The 20,814-nt window shown below is 40.0% G+C and overlaps 1 protein-coding gene across 9 annotated transcripts; it reads left to right on the forward strand.

Annotated features, from left to right (window-relative positions):
- The first annotated feature begins 396 nt into the window (after nucleotides 1-396).
- On the forward strand, nucleotides 397-19,946 carry SLC30A5 (solute carrier family 30 member 5). 9 transcript variants are annotated; one of them, XM_066338885.1, is made up of 16 exons: nucleotides 397-673; nucleotides 858-980; nucleotides 3,067-3,133; nucleotides 4,400-4,485; nucleotides 5,895-5,982; nucleotides 7,749-7,836; nucleotides 9,482-9,558; nucleotides 10,700-10,870; nucleotides 11,495-11,783; nucleotides 12,139-12,347; nucleotides 13,325-13,482; nucleotides 14,097-14,226; nucleotides 14,617-14,842; nucleotides 16,182-16,408; nucleotides 18,249-18,377; nucleotides 18,976-19,946. In XM_066338885.1, the coding sequence occupies exons 1-16, from the start codon at nucleotides 600-602 to the stop codon at nucleotides 19,144-19,146; spliced, it is 2,313 nt and encodes a 770-aa protein (XP_066194982.1). In that variant the 5' UTR covers nucleotides 397-599; the 3' UTR covers nucleotides 19,147-19,946. The 9 variants fall into 9 exon arrangements, 7 of the variants coding, with proteins under 7 accessions (XP_066194982.1, XP_066194981.1, XP_066194983.1 ...); XM_066338888.1 differs by lacking the exon at nucleotides 397-673 and adding an exon at nucleotides 1,171-1,207 and having other exon boundaries at nucleotides 873-980; XM_066338884.1 differs by having other exon boundaries at nucleotides 397-980.
- Nucleotides 19,947-20,814: the final 868 nt, after the last annotated feature.

Here is a 20,814-nt window from a genome sequence, read left to right on the forward strand (position 1 = left end):
CGCACAGCTTTGTGCCAAAATAACATAAAATAATCTTACTGGCACGAAAGAACGAAAAAAAAAACCCCACTATCACGGCTACGCGCTCCGCCCTGAGGGGAGGGAGCCACGCCCCTCACGGTCCCGGCCCCGCCCCTCACAGCCCTGGCCCCGCCCCTCACAGCCCCGGTCCCGCCCCTCACGGCCCTGGCCCCGCCCCTCACAGCCCCGGGCCCGCCCCTCACAGCCCCGGGCCCGCCCCTCACAGCCCCGGGCCCGCCCCTCACAGCCCCGGGCCCGCCCCTCACGGCCCCGGGCCCGCCCCTCACAGCCCCGGGCCCGCCCCTCACGGCCCCGGGCCCGCCCCTCACAGCCCCGGGCCCGCCCCTCGGCGCCTGCGCACCGCTGCCGCGCACGCGCGCTTGCGAGAGCCTGCGTCGCGTACTTCCCGTTCCCCGCTCTCGGTTCCCCTCCCGCTGCTGCGGTTCCAGCCTCGTTCCCCTTGTTCCCGCCCGGCCGCACTGCCCGAGGGCGATGCGGTGCTCCCGGCGTAGGGCAGCCGGGCCGCTCATGAGCTCCTGAGCGCTCGCAGCCGTTCTCTCCAGGAGCTCCGTCTCGCCATGGAGCAGCCGTACGGCGGGCAGGCCCTAGCCGGCGGCGGCGCGCTGGGGCCTGTGGATGTGCCCAGCGCCCGGTAACGGCGGCGGGGGGAGAGCGGCGGCCCTGCTGGCTCCGGCGGGCGGCCCATCGCCGTCCCTTGTTGAGGGGGGCAGCGGGCATCGCCCGGGGGCGGGGGGGCCGGCGGCCTTCGCTGAGGCGTCGGGGCCGGGCCCGGGCGGCGGCGTGGCAGGTGCGAACCGGGCTCTCTCCTTCTGCAGGCTGACTCGGTACATCGTGCTGCTGTGCTTCGCCAAGGTCTTGAAAGCCGTGGGACTGTTTGAATCGTATGATCTCCTGAAAGTGGTCCACCTCGTTCAGTTTATCTTCGTAGTGCAGCTGGGGTGAGTGTGCAGGGGTTGGAGCCTTCTCCCCCACGAGTAATACTTCGGCTATTCTTTGACAGCGTCAAGCTTGTAACCCGGCGTTATGTTGTTACAGTTTACTCAGAGAGGAGGAGTAATAGTGTATCCTGGAAGTGCTCTCTTCACAGTGGTGGGTTTTGCTTCATATTTCTGTTCACTGTAATTTCAGTGTCTTGCAGTGTCTCCAGTTGGAAGTGACCCATAAGGTCCATTGAGTCCAATTCTGTGCTCCTCATACAACTACCTGAAACTGAAGTATATGATCAAGAGTGTTGTCCAGATACTCCTTGAGCTATGAGACGCTTGGAGCTGTGACACTCGTGGGGAGCCAGTTAGAGTGGCTGGTCACCCTTTTGGTGAAGACCCCTTCCATAATGGCACAGTGTGAATTTATCCTGATGCTGTGTCATTCCATCTTATGCTCTGTCACTGGTCACCAGAGATCAACATCTGCTCCTTCTCTGACCCTCCACTGAAGAAGGTGCCACGAGGTCACTCCTCAGCTTTCTCTAAGCTGAGCAAACCAAGCAACCTCAGATGCTCCTCTTGCCCTTGAGGCCTTACACCATCTTGGCTGCCTCCCTCAGACACAGTCTATATCCTTCAGTTCGATTATCCTTCTGGTAAAGGGGCACCCAAAACTGAACACACAACCTGAACTGAGGCTGCATCAGTGCATTGCAGAACAGGACAGTCACCTTCCTCAAGCAGCTGGTGATAGCTGTGCTTGAATGCAAATGCACCCCACGAAGCAGCTGACCATTTATGTTGACCCATATTCAACTTTCCATCAACCCAGGCCTCCAGATTTCTTTCTGTGGAGCTGCTGTCCAGCTTTTGTCCCTTTGTGCATACAAAGATAGAGAATCAGCAGCTGTTGTTCTCATATCATTGGCAGTTGTCCAGCTGTCTAGTCTTTCCACATGTCTCTGTAAGGCCTCTCTGCCCTCGAGAGACTTCAGTTTTTCCAGCTTCAGAGTTGGGCCTGTTCTAATAATGCTGTTGGTCATGGTGTGACTCTTGCTCCAGCTGGCAATCCTGTATCGCACAAATGTGCTCTCATCTTCCCAGGGGTATGAGGAGGAGAATCAGGAAGAAAACAAAAAATAAAATTCGCAGGTTGAGATAAGATGAGTTTAATAATTAAAATTTATAATCTAATAAATGATTAGTAAGTTAATACGGTAATAAAAGGAAGGGAGAGAGAGAACCCAATAAAAGCAAGTGATGCACAGTGCAACTGCTTTACACACAATGATGATACCCAGCCCATCCCCAAATCACAATCAGCCCCCGTCTGGGTGGCTCCCCCAGTTTATATACTGAGTATATGGTATTTATCCCTTTGGCCTGTTCAGGCCACGTCTCCTGGCCATGTTGCCTCCCAGCTTCTTGTGCACCTTCTTGCTGCCAGAACCTGGGAAACTGTAAAGGCACTGACTTCAGTTAAGTACTAAGGAACAGACCAAACTATATTATCAACATTGTTCTTGCACTGAGTGCTAGTGCACTGCACTAGCAGTAGCATTTGGAGTACTAGCTACTAGGAGTAGCAGCTATGGAGAAAAATATATATCAGTCCACGCTGAAACACTCGGGCATGTCCGAATTTTGTTAACAAAGATGAAGAAGATAAGCTTTTTTCTTTATAGTTTGTGTTCCTGAAGTTTTTGTGGGATTCAGCTGCTGTTCTCCCCAGATTGAGGGATGAGGTATGAAAACTGATAAGCAAATACACAGAAACAATCTTTGCAGACAAAATCCTGCTTCGTGTTTACCCGATGAGATGTGGAAGAGCATTTATGTAATGAACTTGAAGAGTTGGAACATTTGAAATTTCATTTTTTGCTTTTATTTCATATTCACATACATTTATGGACTTCTGTCTTGCATGTTCCCAGGCACCACAGGGCTTTTTTCGAAGAAGTTCTGTGCTGTGTCTCTATTCCTACAGGACTGTGCATTCAGCATTCTTTTTAACTGAGGCAGACATGAGAAACCTAGTATTTTAGATCTAAAAAAGCTGACTAATAAACTAATAGAAAAAACTTTCTCCTTTTGACAGGTCTGCTTTTTTTATGGTTTTGTTTCAAAAACCATTTTCTTCTGGAAAGGTGGTAACCAAGCGTCAGGTGAGTTGAGACATGTAAGAGTGACTCACATCCTTGTAAATATTCTTGGCAATATGGCTCTTGCCAAAATTGAAAGGCAAACAAAGATTACTCCACTTAGAAGATGTGGTTAGAGATTCAAGAGATATGCAACTAGCTCAGTATCTTGTGAACAAGAACATTCAGTGTTCTTAGCTTTTGTCAGCTTCTTTAGAGAGTATGGTGAAAAGGCTGGTCCTTATTGCCAAGCAAGCATCTACTGCAAGGAGTGGATTTTCAACAAGAGCTTACTTAGCTGACTTGAACAGTTAGACAAGCAATTTCTGGACTCCCAGAATGTTGAAATGCTCTAGTCTTGTCCCTCAGAACAGAACAGTCCTTTACTCATGTGATGAGGTCTAATCTAACTGCTCATCAGACCTTTGTGAGTCCCCAGTGTCCCAAGGAGGTTAGACTAGGGCCAGGTTGGAACCTGCTGATTTGTAAAAAAATCGATTTTGTTCACCTGCTTCATATTCATCTTGGATTTATGTATTTGTGTACACAAAAATCTGATCCAGTGCATGCACTAAGTAGACAGAATCTAAAGGATAGTCTCAGTATTCTTGTGTCAACCGCTTTCATGACTTCATGTGTATGGCAGAATTTTTAAAATGTGAACAGGAATAAATGGCATCTTTGATTTGCGTTCAGAAAAATCTGTCCATATATGGTTTTACTTTTGATTAAAAATTTTGAATTTTGGATTTTTAAGATGTTTTGTTTGTAGTAGGTGCTTAGCCTTGTTTAGCATATTTCCAGAATTACTTTCTTCTAAAATTTGCATCTGAGGTTAATAAAGTATTGAATATCTGAATTACTGCCTGCTTCCTGAAGAAAGTATAACAGACCTTTTGTATGTGCCTATATTTGTAGGCATAAGGTCTTAGCCTCAGTTTGTACATTTTATCTTGTTCTTTTTATGTTTATCTGATATATACAGTAGATTACAAAATAGGTAAATGGACTTGATTTTTTCAACCATTTGTCAGGTTTTTTGTTGAAGAGAACTCAGACAATGTTACAGAATCTAGTACTGTGGTAGAAAAAAATTCTGGCTCATAATATGTCCAAATAAATCCTAGTTGCCTAGCAAAATATCTAAGAAAATAATCATACTTTATATTATAGTCATAGAACTTGCAAAGCATATGTTTTCCCCTCAATTTCTACAGCTGTTGTGCTAATAATAGAGTGTTTATTTTGAAACTCGGGAGATAATGATAATGAAATACCTTTCTTTTGTAGTGGATCAAAATTTTTAAGCACGCTGTTGTTGGATGTATCATTTCACTCTTATGGTTTTTTGGCCTTACTCTTTGTGGACCACTGAGGTAAATACATATTTACTATAAATACTGGTTTTCTGTTGTGATCCTTCCCTATCTTGCTTCTTTGTTTTTTGTTTTCCATCTGTCGGACAGTGCTGCTAGCCACTTGATGTATATCCAAAAACATACTGAATCCTTAGGAATTTTCTTGTGAAATCTTCATTGCTTGGGAAAAAAATACATATAATTTCTGTAGAACTGGTAAGAGCTTCTTTTATGAGATGCCAGTGAAGTTCTTCACAGTGCTTAAACCCTTGATGTGAGTGATACATCAGGGTCACTTAGTGAAGTGTTTGTCACTTCCCTGCTCTCATTAATTTAATGCCAACTCTTTATTTACCTGTTTGGAGTCCATGGTAGCAGCCTGTGTTCTTTTGACAGATGACTGTAATCAATTTCTGCACTTGTTACACAGTACTTCTTTATCTGCTTGGCTGTGTGCTCTGTGTTGAAATTGGATAACATTAGTGTATATACAGGTAACACCATTTGTGCCTGTGTCTTAGTACTACTCACTGAAAGAGTAAAAGAGTAGCTAGAATTCCAAAAATGAAGGTTAATACATTGGAAGGCATGTTTCACTAGATAGAGGGAAGTAAAGCTTTAAATTATACATTTTATGAGGATGAATTTTTATCATCTGCATAGGAGAAGGCATACTTGAGAATAATAATACTGTGATTAATTATATTAATGTAGTTAATACTCTCATGTCTTTCTGGATGCTGGAAGTCTTGCCAAACAGAACCACTTACATAGGTCCTAGCATATCGTGTTGCTATGCAGAGGATTGCAAAAGCATTTGGTAAACTTAAGAGCAATAATTACTTTCATCTTCTGCTCAGGAAAGCTGTCAGTACAGCTTGTTAGTTAGCTTGTGCTGTCGTGAAAAGGTAGCATGTAAGCTAGAATTTTTTATTTTCAGCAATTAAGAGGTTTTGAGGTGGCATAAGCAACTAGGTCATCAGCACCTCAGTGAACAGGATGCAATACTACAGAAGGGGACATCTTTTTTTCTCTGAGAACAGAAACTGGTTTAGAGGAGCTATTGTAGTGGGAATAATAACTCCGTCTTGAGCATGTTGGTATCTTGTTGTGTTGCTAGAAGAAAATACAATTTAAAGTTATCTATAAATGAATAATTTTAATCTGTTTCTTGAATTAGGAAGTTCTTGTTTTGTAACATGTATAGTTGTCTGCAGCTAGATCTATTGCTGATGAAGGCAAATTGATTTTTTTTTTTCTTTTGAATTATTTAAACCTGCAGTTATAATCACAAGATAAATCTTTGTTGTGTAATTAATTTTAGCTAAAATAGGTTAAATATTTTATATTTTAGCTAAAATAGCTAAAATATCAAGGTTGTGAGGTAAACTCATTCTAAATTGAGTATTTATTTCATTTTTTAATAGGACATTGTTGCTGTTTGAGCACAGTGATGTGGTTGTGCTGTCACTCCTTAGTGTCTTGTTCACAAGCTCAGGTGGAGGACCAGCAAAGGTATTTCAAAACCTATTTTACCAAATGTAACATGTACTGAAACCTATAAATTCATGTACTTCTTTACCAGGAAAAAAATCTATGGTTTGGATCCACATTCATAGAAAATGTACTTTTTTAATTAGTGATGAAATTATAAGATATACTACTTGAAATAATAAATACGGCATTGAGAGAGAAACAGTAGGTGAAGGTGTTGGATATCCATGGCAGATACCCAAGAAGTTTTTCTGTTTAGAGGCAGAAAAAACCCATGAGAATTATTTTTGCACTCACAGTCTTTGTAATGAAATTTTGGGTTCAAACTGACAAAAGAACATCTGTGCATATAGTGGTCCTGGTTTAGACATTGAAGTTCAGCAATACAGTGTCCAGTTCCTGGCCTAGAATGTTCAATCTGTTTAGCTTTTCACATACATGGTTTCTTTCTGCCAGAAAATTCTCTAAGTACTTTCATGTCTGCATGATCCAGTGTGCTGAATACCTAGGCCCTTTCATTTAAATGAGGACCTATACTTGAGGTACGCCCTCTTTCAAGTCACATTGCACATAGTTTTGCATGATGTTCTCTAATTGTGCCAAATGAGCCCTAAATGGAATGAATTTACCCCAATACCTAGCAGTCTTGAGCACTTCCACTCAAAAACAGTAACAGGAAAATGCCTCCTGTTGCATACCTGAGGCCAGAAGGGAAGTCCCACTTTGGTGTCATCTCAGGCTGGGAGCTGTGAAATCTGTCTCATAACTGCACTGGAGCCCCCTAAGCAGCCTTAGAGTAAACCTTAGAGTAAAGTCACAGTCATCTGCTCTTACACTCTGTGCTCACGCCCTGCTAATTGAAAAGCCTGGGGCATCTAGCATGAAGATCATACTGAAAAAGACAAATTACTCTCTCCAACCCTTTACCAAAAGGGTGGATGTAGAGCTTTAGAGAGATTCTTTGTCAGTCTCTATCTTAGTGGGCCACGTTTGGCAATTAGGCTCCATATCGTAAGGCAGCAGAAACAAGGGAGCAATAATGCTGTCCTCTGAATGTTTCAGCTTTATGAACTAAACTAGTCAACTGACTTTCTGCAACAAGAATGGGATAGGTCTATTTGCCTTTAAAAGATAGATAGTAATAGTATTTTTCAGACACAGAGCTCAGTATCTAGCCAAGATGATAAATACCAAAAATTGCAGTGGTTTAAGTCTAAGTGGTTTAAGTGGTAAAAGCTCTGGGAGCTGGAATTTCAAAGCTACCTCTGTCCTTTGCCCACAAAAGCATTTCAGAGCTATTCTTTCTCATAGTCTTTGCATAGTTCTTTAGCCTTTAGGTCCCATAAGACGAAATTCAACAGGTTGTACAGATCTTGTTTTTAGCTCATTGATACTACAAAGTATTAAATCATCAGGCTGAAGTAGCAGAACATTTTGGCAGGCAGAAAGACACCATGAAGAAAGTAATCACACTTAAATTTCATAAGATACCAGCATCTGGCTTGCCACAGTAGTGATATGTCCTCAGTTACCTGGTAAGTCTGAAAACCCAAAAAAATGTAAAATTATATTGTCAAGGTCACTTTCTTAAAAATAATAGGGGTTTCTTTAATGTTTTTCTTATGAAATATAGTATGCTTACATTGGAAGGAGGGAAGCAGGGAAGGAGGAGACTGATTTCGTGGAATTTTTACAGTAATCTGTTGTAGCAGTTGGGAAATAGTTCAGGTTTTTTGTTGTTGGGTTGTTTATTGTTTGGTTGGTTTGTTTTTGTTATTTTTTTACAGACAAGAGGTGCTGCATTTTTCATCATAGCTATCATCTGCTTATTGCTTTTTGATAATGATGACCTCATGGCTAAAATAGCAGAACATCGTATCCTTTCTTGTTATGCAAAAGAGCAAGTGATTTTTAGTACTGGAGGAGAGAAAATGTGAAATTAGGTGTACTGAATTACATTATAATTAGAAGCAATTTTGAAATAAATTTTCAACTGATGATCTTATTATAGTGAACTGACAGGAGGTAATACATCTATGGATGGGCAGTAAAAACAAACAAGATTAAAGTAAACTTTCCAAAGGAGGAATTAAAACATGGAATTACAGATTCAGGTGGTGTATTCTGGAGCCTTATTGATGAATTTACTTAGTTTTCAGTGAGTAGAATCATAAAATAGAGTCGTAGAATGGCCTGGGTTGGAAGGCACCTTAAGATGATTAAGTCCAACTGTTTACCCAGCACTGCCAGCCCCAGGACTAAATCATGTCCCTAAGTACTACATCTGTATGTCTTTTAAGAACTACCAGAGATGTTCATTCAGCTACTTCCTTGGGCAGCCTGTTTCAATGCTTTATAATCCTTTCTGAAGAAATTCTTCATAGTAGTCAATCTACTCAATACTAATACCTGATACAACTTAAGGCCATTTCTTCTTGTCCTGCCAGAAAAAACTGACTCCCACCTGGGTTCAGTATCCTGGCAGATAGTTGTAGAGTGTGGTAAGGTCTGCCCTGAGCCTCATTTTCTCCAGACAAAACACCCCCACCTTCATCAGCTGCTCCTTGTAAGTGCTCTCCAGCTCTCTTGCCCTTCTCTGAGCACACCTCAGCACCTCAGTGTCTTCTTGTACTTAGGGGCCCAAAACTGGACACAGGATCTGAGGTGTGGCCTCAGCAGTGCCCAGCACAGGGGGACAATCCCTGCCCTGCTCCTGCTGCCCACACCATTGCTGATCCAGGCCAGGATGCCATTGGCCTTCTTGACCCCTGGGCACAGCCTGGCTCATGTTCAGTCGCTGTCACCAGCACCCCCAGGTCCTTTCCAGCCCCTCTGTCCCAGCCTGTGGCCCTGCCTGGGGCTGTTGTGACCCAAGGGCAGGACCCAGCCCTGGCCCTTGTTGACCCTCACACCACTGGCCTCAGCCCATGATCCAGCCTGCCCACATCCCTCTGCAGAGCCCTCCTGCCCTCCAGCAGGTCGGCACTCCACCCACACTGGTGTCACCTGCAAACTGCCTGAGGGTACACCTGATCCCTTCATTCAGATCACTGATAAAGATATTAAACAGGACTGGCCCCAGGCTGTGCCCTGGGGAGCAGCCCTGGTGACTGGACACCAGCTGGGTGTCACTCCCCCCATTGCCACTCTGGGCCCAGCCAGCCAGGGGGTTTTCAAATCATGAACAGGCCACCTGCCCAAGCCAGGAGCAGCAGGTTTCTGTGGGAAGATCATGTGGGAAATGCTGTCCAAGGCATCCATGCAGCCCTGGAGTCCATGCATCCACAGCTTGTCCTTCATTCACTAGGCAGGTCACCCCATCGTAGAAGATCAGGCTGGTCAGTCAGGATGTGCGTGTCACAAACCTGTGCTGAGGGCTGCTCCTGGTCCCCAGTTGTCCTCAGCATGTCAACACACCATAAGGTTCAGTTTGCTTACTCCCGCTTTCTGTGTTCTGCTACCTTTGCATGTTATTGTTTAAAAACAATCTAATTAAACTCTTCCTTAACTTTTTGTTTAGCTGAGGGGCATCATGACAGTGCTCTTACTCATGTTTTATATACAATCATTGCTTTCCTGGGCGTTGCAGATCACAAGGTAAATAATATGTATTGCAGAACCTTTATCTAAGTTTTATAGGTAAGAATTTCAGAGCTAATCCAGGCTTGAATCAAAACCAAAAAGTTGAACGTCCCCAGCCCATACTGGAACTGAACTAGTGATTTTTGCACACTGATTGGAATATGAGGAGCTTCAATACAGCAAGGCAGGGCCATGCAATATTTAACCTCTGTAGCTGATAAGGACTTCACTGTAATGCATAACCTAACAAGTCTCACTAAAATTACGATGAAATGTTCTTTCTTCAGTGTTCTGGTTGTTTATAATGCTTTGCCTACAAACCACTTCTTACTCACTTTTGGGGCCTGTGTTTTGTTTCTGGATCTTTAGCTTTCCCCAGTCTTTTCTTTACATTAGACTTGTGTTTGAAAACACAGATTCTGACACTTCTCAGTAAGACAGTCCCATTGTATTTGGTGGTATGAATACCTGAATATCATAACCTGGCTGTACAGGGTTGACCTGGCTGATGGAGTTGTGTTGGCTTAGTCTTGCTAAAGTGGCTTCATCAAGGACTAAAACAGGAAAAAAGATACAGAGCAGCTGAGAAAGTATTAATATAAAAATAAATCAAGTATTAGAAAGACTGGTTAGTGGTGCAAAAAAGCAAGTGTGATCTAAGGGAGATGAGATGCTGTGTAACTTGTCATTCGTTTAAAGAACAATTTTGAAAAAGTATATTGTGAAGAAATAGGGTATGTTCAAAAATAAGTGGATGAAAAGGTTATGAAGGGTCTAGAGGACAAGATGATGTGAATCTTTGGTAGTTTATGTATGCTTTCAACGCACTTTTAATAATTGAAGATGAGAAATCTTTGGGCGATTTTTCTTCTTTCTCAGACGCTGCTTGCTACCATTTTGCTGGTGGTGTATGCTAATCAACACTATAGAGAGTTTTACAGTTCAGCTCATATTACGCTGTTGTGAATAATGCTAGGGCACAACCATATATGCTGTGTTTTTAGCTAGAGTAAATTTACAGGAAATATCCTAGTTTGGGCTTTTGTTTTCAGGTTAAGGAAAGCACATTAATATTTTCTCCTTGTAAGTGTCACTGTGTTTGGAGTGAGGTTTTTGGTACTTAAGAAACACTGATGGAACCTCTTTATGTCTCCAGGGTGGAGTACTGCTTCTGGTACTGGCCTTGTGCTGTAAGGTTGGTTTTCATATGGCATCCCGAAAACTATCTGTAGATGTAGGTGGAGCAAAGCGTCTTCAGGCTTTGTCTCATCTTGTTTCCGTCCTTCTGTTGTGCCCCTGGGTTATTGTTCTCTCTCTGACAACAGAGGTAAGATAATAAGTACAAAGATAAACCATTTTTTGTAATGCTTGTGAATTGCAATTTAAATTATTCCTTTAAGATATTTTTTGAATTACCATTGTTACTGTCTTTATTTTTGTAGTAAGCTTTGTTTGAAATTTTTCCATTATGCTTTTCTTCTATATTTTTTATGTATGTGATACTTTAATTTTCTCTTTTGTGTAATAACTGTATTTCATCCTTCTAGCTCAGATATTATATCTTGAGTTCATCTACTAACATTGCACAAGTGCTAATGACTATATAAATACAGTGCTCTTTTATCCTTAAGAAATAGATCATTTGTTGTAATTTAAAAAATGCTCTTTATGCTTTTGTGCATAAGGAGAGTAGGCCATTTCAACTATGGTGTTTTATATGGAAGTATTTACAATTAATATGAAAATATTTAAAATAAAGTACTTTTGTACATTTTAGATACATGTCTCCTTTTATATCTGGAATGATGTGTTTATATGATAAATTGAAAGTATAAAAGTATGCTTTATGGATAAGGAAACTAATTGTAATTCAAGTGAACTACATTTAATGCTATAAATACAATCACTCTTCTGGTGAGCAGTCCTGTTTGAAATTTATTTTTTGTTGCAGAGTAAAGTAGAGTCTTGGTCTTCTCTCATCATGCCTTTCATAACAGTCATCTTTTTTGTTGTGATCCTGGATTTCTACGTGGAGTCCATATGCTCTGTGAAGATGGAAGCTTCCACCTGTGCCCGATACGGATCCTTTCTTATTTTCATTAGTGCATTGCTTTTTGGAAACTTCTGGACACATCCAATAACAGACCAGCTTCGAGCTATGAACAAGCCACCACACCATGAAAGCACAGAGCATGTTCTTTCTGGAGGGGTGGTAGTGAGTGCTGTCTTCTTTGTTTTATGTACGTATTCCTGTCTAAACTGTAGTAAATCTGTGGTCTGTTTGAATGCAAAGCCAGTCAGAAAATTGAGGTGTGTGGAATTCTTTTGGATGAGCTTTATTGATTCTTTTGAATAAGGCAGCCTGTAGCTTTTCACTCTTTTACTGTCTGTCTACAGAAAAAAAAGGAGTATGATCTATTGTGGAAGTGATGGTCTAATTTTGCATAGCAATGAAATCCAATAATAAACCTCAAGATGAAGTTGACAATCAATATGCTGCCTGAAAATTTCATGTAAACTTTGCTGATTAAACACATTACAAAACAGCCGTGAAGCTTAGAAACAGCAACAAAAACTTCAATACTTTCCTTGCAGCTGCCAATATCCTGTCCTCCCCCTCCAGGAAAGGGCAGAAGGGTACCCTTATTGGCTATTCCCCTGAAGGCACTCCTCTCTATAACTTCATGGGTGATGCATTACAGCAAAGCTCCCAGTCATTGCCCCGGTTTATTAAGGAGTCACTGAAACAAATCCTTGAGGAATATGATTCTCGGCAGATCTTCTATTTCTTGTGCCTAAATTTGGTAAGTGCATGCATTTTTTTTTCTTCAAACCCTATCACAATAGTGCATATATAATACAGAAAGAAGAGTTATTCTTTAAAAGATTCCCATTATCAATTGGTTTGAAAGTGACTTTTGACATGCAATTTAAGTAGTGGTCACTGATGTGTTGTTACAGTGCGGCACTGGTTCTATGTATAAGGGTTTCTCCAGTAACTGAAAACTTGTATGATAATATGTTTAAGGTTGAGATAACCTCCAGGTTGCCAGCAGATAAGGTGAAACTGATAAGGAGGCAACAAAATAGAAGGTGTGGGATTGATGAGTGTCATATTGGGCCAGGCTAGTTTTATTTTTAGCTTCTCTCTTTCTTGAATAGGAAAAGATGATGCAGTAGGCAAAATTGGTAGAACCTCATTTGCATAGATCTCCAGGAAAATAAGGGAAAAAACTTGAAGTTAACTGCATTATGGAACATGAAAGATTGGAAAAAAGTTTTTAAGCAGATAATAATAGTAAAATGTACAGGGTAAATGTGTGTTTTAAAAACATTTCCTTGTGTACCCTTCTCAGAGCCAATTCCTAAGATATAAACAGTCAACTTACTGGTGAAAAAAATGTTGGCATAACAGGTTTATAGACAGCATTACTTCAACACTAATAATGTATCAGATCAGAGCTCTTACATTTTTAATTATTAAATGCTTAGAATTTTCTCTGTAGAATGTCAGTTTAAAATTCAAAATAAAAAATTTACTCCTGTAAAGAGGTGGTTTTTATATGTGAGGCTTTAAGGAGAGTAGGTTCAAAAATGTCTCTTTTCAGACTTGGAATGTAACATGTATTTCATTTGAGGAGAGAAAAAATGATCTAGAACTACTATGAACAATACCTTTAAAAATGTTGAGTGTTCTGTGAAAAGAATATCCTTCTATATACCAAAACTTTAATACACAAGTTAATATTTAAGAAAAAAATCAACCTCTATTTTGTTTTAGGCTTTCACTTTTGTGGAGCTTTTTTATGGAGTATGGACCAATAGCCTTGGTCTTATTTCTGATGGATTTCACATGCTTTTTGATTGTTCTGCATTAGTGATGGGACTTCTTGCAGCTCTGATGACAAGGTGGAAAGCAACTCGCATCTTTTCATATGGGTATGTATTTTGGGTTCTTTAAGGACTATTAAAAACTTAACTCTTCTTGCTCATTTTCAAAATGCCCTAGTATTTATGGGATATTTTACTGATGCATGCCTCTGTGGGTTTTTGCTATGTCGCTTATGTTCCATTTGTGTTCAGGCTGTTCACCACTTGCCTGTGCAAAACTGTGTCTGAAATGTAATTTTCATTTATCTCTACAAGTAAAACTTCTGTCACTTCGAACATTCTTTAGAAATTACCTCATGCTAAGCATTTATGTCAAACAAAAATCTATGTTAAAAAACAGTGGTCATATGAAGATTTAGATTCAGCTGATATAATTAAACCTTATATGTTTGCATAGCAGTCTAACAGTTTGAAGTCTTAAATGGGCAGTATATGTAAGAGAATGCTTCTGTATTGTTTTATTATAATGGAGTTTGGACAATTGGAAACTGACCACCTCTTGATCAGAAAAAAAAATCAGAAATTGAGGCATGATTCTCTGACATTGCAGAAAATCACAGCAATCTTAATGCCCTATTTAAAGAATTATAACTTTATTATAACTTGCACATTTGTTCAGAGTGCTCATTCTTCTCTCTCTAAAGTATGTATGTTTACTTCAGGTATGGACGTGTAGAAATTCTCTCTGGATTTATTAATGGCCTCTTTCTTATGGTGATTGCTTTCTTTGTCTTCATGGAGTCAGTGGCGAGACTGGTAGATCCTCCAGACATAGATACAAACATGCTAACTGTAAGTTTTGTCCTTCTGTTTCAGTGTAGTTTTGCAGTTAATGGTAAATTTATGTTTATCTCCAGGGTGATAGTCCTTCCAGTACCTGAAGGAAGCCTTCAGGAGAGCTGGAGAGGAATTTTTGCCAGGGCATGTAGTGGACAAGGGGAAATGGCTTCAAACTGAAGCTGGGTAGGTATAGAATAGATATTAGGAATTAATTAGATATTAGGAATGAATTCTTTACTGTGAAAGTGATAAGGCACTAGAACAGGTTGCCCAAAGAAGTTGTGGGCTCCCACAATTTTTCTTAATTAAGTGCATGGTATTTTTAGTTACTGTGTTCTATAAGATAAGTCTGAATATTTTTGAGGATGCAGTGAAGTTAAAAGCCTTTTCTCCCTGTCACAGCCAGTCTCTGTTGGAGGGCTGATTGTAAACCTGGTTGGTATCTGTGCCTTCAGCCACGCACATTCCCATGGGGCTTCTCGGGGAGGCTGCCCCACACATGACCACAGCCACTCTCACCACGGCCACAGCCACAGCCATGGGCACGGCCATTCCCACAGCGACCACGGGCACAGCCATGGACATTCCCATGGATCTGCTGGAGGAGGCATGAACACCAACATGAGAGGTGAGTACAGACTGTTGAATCACAAGTGACGTACGTGATTTCTAGGAGACTGGAGATTTTCAAGATCAGACCTAATGCAGTATTATGTATTATGGTGCTTCAATCTAAAAACACTCTCAAGGAGTGATCTGACAGGCAATAAATGTGCTATACAGGAATTGCTCAAACCATTTATGAATATAACTTGAAGAAATGTGAGATGTTTCCGTGCAGATGTGTGTAATACATAAGGAACAATAAAAAACAGTAATCTGTAGTACTTACTAACATTAATAAAGGCCACTGCAAACCATACTCAGAAAGCTTTAAGTCCTTGTTTCTAAGTTCAAACTGGAAATTAAAGTACAAGATACATCTATCTATAAAGATACTACCATGTTTCTAGGAATTGTGTGACAGCTGGTTGTAAAACACTGGGAAGGGGATAAGAAGCAGGAGAACACATATACACCAGCAATAGAATATGCTTTTATTTGTGATTCAGAAGGTAAACTTCTGAAGGTAAAGAAAAACTTTCAAATCTGAAATCATAAGCTAACTGAGAAGGGCACTATATATGAAAGTTCAGCACAGAATTTTTTCTCTAGTAGATAGAAAGTAGTACTGTCTGGCTTGTTAAAAAAAAAAACAAACTTTAAAAGAACTGTGTTTTTTGTGTAAGCATGTTTTATAGGTTATTTTATGTCTCAACTCAGTTGAATATGCTGGTTATTCATATTCATTATGTCTGTAATTTTTTTAAGTCTGCCCATACTCATGTTTCAATATTCTTTAAAATCTGACACTTAACTAGCACTACTTTTCAATGCCAATTACATTGTGTAATTGAGTACACTGCCAATTACAGTGTACATTGAGAATGAGCCCACAATTATAGCAGTAGAAAGTATAAAATTCATAGCAGTAGCACAAAGATAATTCTCTTGTAAAATCAGAGTAGAATTGGCATACAAAAAACAACTAGTACCTTAATGTGCATTCACATTAACAAGTCACTGTATGTACCCAGATCTTCTGGCTCTCTGTTAGGGATCAGTAAGTCCTTATATACAGAGTTAAATGATTATATTGTACAAATCCCACTAACAAATTAAAGACTATGCACATGCACTTTAGTCTGTGGATGCCTACCTAGATTATTGCCCCATAGATTGAAAACTTTTGTTTACATTAATTTGCAATTAAACATTAGAAGAGCTAAATATTTAGTGTATTTTGTCCCAGATTAGGCAGAAAGTCATCTCTGTTTAGCTTGAGGATATTTAGTAAGTTTCTGCTATTGAGTATATACATACATTTTAGACAGAGCTGTTAATCACTGTGTTTGTTTTGGTTTTAGGTGTGTTTCTGCATGTGTTAGCAGACACTCTTGGCAGTGTTGGTGTTATTGTATCCACGATATTTATTCAGCAATTTGGATGGCTCATAGCTGATCCCCTCTGCTCTCTCTTCATTGCTACACTGATTTTTCTTAGTGTTATCCCACTACTGAAAGATGCCTGTCAAGTGCTTTTGTTGAGGATACCTCCAGAACAGGAGAAAGATCTGCATGCTGCCTTAGAAAAGGTACAATTATAAATGGTTTTATATACAAACATACAAAGCTGTAACTGTTTTTGATGATTATTAAACTCAAGCAGTTCAGTCAGACAGCTTCTGTTGTCTTTTAGACAACTTCAAGTCTCAAGTTGTTTAAAATCTGTTTTGCAGAGAAGTGACAGGATGCCTAGTTCTAACTATAAAATTTGGATTCCAGCTAAAACGACTTCCACTGTTTTTTGCTTTTATGGGTAGCCCATCATTTCAGACAAATATGGTAAGAGTTTGGTAAATGTACAACGCTGTACTACTGAGAAAGTATAATACGGCAATTCCTCAAACCTGCAGCCTTTTTAAACTTGTTAGGAACATTCAGGCTACAGGATTATATCATGAGTTTGTAATGTCAAGTTTTCTGATTTATCCATATCATAAACATATACTGGTTCACAGTAGGTGGGATGGCAAAACTTCAGCTGTTTTTTCTAATTTTTTTCTCATTCTAGACTGTTCCCTTCCTGTCTGGTGCAGTATAGCATCTGCCTTGAGGCTGTACCTAATCTTTGCTGTTGCCTCATTTTAAGTTCCTGTCCAGAATCGTAATCTGGACCTCAGTATGGAGAACTCCTCTATGTGAAAGAAGGAGTTAAAGGTTCTTTGAGGATGCCATCAACTAGAGACTTCAAGGAAGACTGTCCTTATGCTGTCTTGTCAGTTACCAGACAGGAAAATGTGTTCTTGTCTGCATGAGAAAGAAAAGAACAAATGGGAATTGTCTGGGAGAGATTCATGTAGTGAAAGCAAAGTGATGTGCAGAGTGTGGTTTCACTTTTTGATGAGGGAAGACATAATTCTGAGAAAGTGGAGAAAAACAAAGTACCTTTTGAGAACAAAAGACCATTTGATTAAAAGATAATAGGAAAAGCATTTTCCTGTAAAACAGTGTGCTTGCTGTAGGTTGACCGTGTCCAGCACCCAGGCATCCATACAGCCACTTGCTCACTCCCCTCCTTTACCACCACCACCAACACTGCGAGTGGAATAGGAGCATAAGCAAGAAAACTCTGGGAGAAATATAACAGGTGGAGGAAGAGCAGTGGACAAAGGAAAAAAAACCTCCCACAAGCAGAGTGATACCCAGGCAGTCTACAAACTGCCACCTTGGAAGCCAAAATACCCCCCCCTTCATCCTCTATTCCAGTTTTTACTGCTGAGCAAGGTGTTACATGGCATGATCATCTGGACACCTTGGCTCAGCTGCTCTGGCTGTGCCACCTCCCTGCTTCTTGCCTATCCCCAGCCTACCCACCAGGGCAATGGCAAAGTGGGAAAAATAGAAGGCCTTGAAACTGCCTGATAGAAAAGAGGAAGCCTGAACAGTTCAGCAAAGCCGTATCATTGGTGTTACTAAAATGGTTTTAGGCAGAAATCCAAAACACAGCACCTTATAAGCTGCTCTGAAAAATCATCACAGCTGACCCAAAACAAAGATCAGTTTGAAAGAAGTGTATATTATGGAATTGAAGTTATGTCTCTGAGTAAAGTTCAGCTATGATAACTATATATACCTGCTGAACAGTGAGGTAACAAGTGCCCTGGTGGATGCCAGACCCATTCTGATTATTCTGTCCATTCATGTTCCTGTAATCTGTTCTTTAAATTAGGGGATATTTTTCCTCATCCTATTTAGCATTGCTCTTCTGGGGTTTTCATTTAGTTTGACTTTGAATACAAGGTATTTCTGAATATAGCTTAGTTGGAAAGCTGTGCTACAGTTTTGTTTCCTTGTGAAATATTATCTACCAATAGCCACGTACATGTACAAGTTTAAAATTACTTAATTTTTGCTAATGAAATTTCTTCACAGATTCAAAAAATAGAGGGAGTTATATCCTACAGAGATCCTCATTTTTGGTGTCACTCTGCAACTGTTGTGGCAGGCACAATACATGTGCAAGCGGTATCAGATGTGATGGAACAGAGAATTGTACAGCAGGTAAAGTGCAAGCAAGGTCTATAGACTCTTAATTTCCTACTCAGCATCCCCCTTTTGGTCACAGACTGAAATTTCAAGCTGACATGTATGATTTTTTTTTTTTGTATCTCTCCATTATTGTCTCAGAGCTGGTCTCTAACACTGTACCCCTTGCCTGCGAGCTTGAAATCAGTAATGTAAAGACTTGTTTGCTAGAACATCTGCCAAAACACTGACTGAAAATGCCACTACATCTGCTCTGGGAAGAGAAGGGAAAGTTAAAAACAGGCCTGCAAAACAGGGAATAAACAGTAGGGATAGCTGGATGCCAATCACATGTCTAAAACTGGATTACCACTACCTACCTGCCATGGGGTTTTCTTTTCCTGAAAAAAATACATATTTTCTTATGCCAAACACTGACAATCACTCAGCGTGCAGAAGTTGTAAAGCCATACCCTCTTAAGCTACTCTTTGCTTTCCAGAGAATTGAATTCTCTGGAAATAAAATGTTAAATGGCGGGGGTGGGTTCACAGGATTGCAGAGCCAGTATACTGCAAGTTATTGTGAGATACATGTGAAGGGCAATACTAATGTTAACTGTACCATTCTGTTCAGGTCACAGCAATTCTGAAGGATGCTGGTGTAAACAACTTAACTGTCCAAGTGGAGAAGGAGGCTTATTTTCAACACATGTCTGGACTCAGTACAGGATTTCAGGATGTCCTTGCAATGACTCAGCAGCTAGAATCCATGAAATATTACAAAGATGGTACTTACATCATGTGATACAAAGTTGTATTTGCCAAAGGAGATGTAAATGGTCAAGCTGTTGGATTCTATATTTGTATTTTTGCCAGGGGATCTTGCACATACGTATACAGAAACAAATGCACTATATATTTGAATTTTTGTAAGTGTACTATCTTTGTTAATTGGATTGAGATGCTTTTATAAAGGAAATAAGGACTTGAGTACTTGCTGTAAATGTGAAAATAATCAAAGTCTTATATAGTATACTTGGTGTTTATTAAAAAGAAGTCTTGAAACTTGTAGATGAACAGAGATACATTCCATACTTTCTCTAAAGTGTGGAACATTGGTATTGTAATTTCTTGTTAGCAGTGGGAAGTAGAAATAGTTTATATTGGAATTGGAAACATAATCAGCTGGGCACTGTTTTTCTTTCTTTCAAGGACAACTTAAAGACTCTTGGAATGAAAAAACCCACTTTATTATGGAGAGTAAAAAACATCAAGTCCTATGTTTTGCATACTTTGTTAAATAACAAAAATACACAGTTTTTATAATATGTCCCAGCATACAAATCTGATTTCTACACTTAATGCATCAGAGCAAATATGTGTTACCATTTTACATTTATATCAAACTATTTTTTTAAGAACCAAAATCCAGATATTTAACAATGAGTAATAGGGAAGGGAGGAAAAATGAAAACACTTTTTCCTGGGAAGACTCAGAATCATAACTCAAACCGCCCTGTAAAATAGAAGTTTTTGTACTTTTTGTATGAATAACTGCAAATGAAATATTTGAAGTCTAGAAGTAATAAATCAATGAGCATCCTATTACTCAGCTGAACTTCATCTCTTCCAGATGTACTGTAGTCAATTTTTTTAGTAATACCATGACAGCTGCAGGTGTACTGTTTCCAACTGTAGCTCCATGTATTACCCAGGGAAGGAGTTCAGGTTTAGAATGCCAAACTGTGGCAGTAGTCTTTGACTTGACAAGTTGCTGAAATGAACAGTAAATTTAGACTTCTTGACTGGAAAGTGAAAGAGTGCCTTGAAGAAAGAATTAGGGATGTTGAGGACTTAATACTGCAAAGAAAACAAATCTCTATGTTTAGTGAAAACCTATCAATGGGGTAATAAAATCTTCAGAGGTAGTTGTGCTTACATCTGTTTACAGGCTTCCTGTGCCCCTTCTTCTTGTCTATAGCACGTTAATATATTCCTTGAAATATAAGAAATTAATTCAGTGGTTAACAACAATGAATACATCTTTCATCATCCCATGTGTCATAGCAGTACTGTTTTGTCATACTGTTTTCTTGTTTCTAGTATTCAGTGGTTCTCGAATACCACATTAATAAGAATAGACTTGATGTTAGTGAAATTGAAGGATAGAACAGAGTGATAATGGGATTATATAATTGGACTCCTCCAATTTACCAGGAATGCAGTTAGGGCTGTCCTTGAGCCATTCTACTTGTCTTCTGATCAGATTGGTTATACAGCTTCTGTGGTGTGTTTTGTTACTCTTGAAGGAGTTCCCCCCATGCTGTGTTAAAACACTATATGCAGTACAAGATTGACTTGGAAAACTGTGGTCAGAAAACTTCTAGAAGTTGCATTCAATTTGTGTAGAGTGATGAAGATTAAGTACATAAATTGCAGTCCCTCATGCCTTGGGACAGCACTGCAGTCAGCC

The sequence above is a fragment of the Sylvia atricapilla genome, chromosome Z (assembly GCF_009819655.1).
Source record: "Sylvia atricapilla isolate bSylAtr1 chromosome Z, bSylAtr1.pri, whole genome shotgun sequence".
In the NCBI taxonomy this organism is placed as follows: Eukaryota; Metazoa; Chordata; class Aves; order Passeriformes; family Sylviidae; genus Sylvia; species Sylvia atricapilla.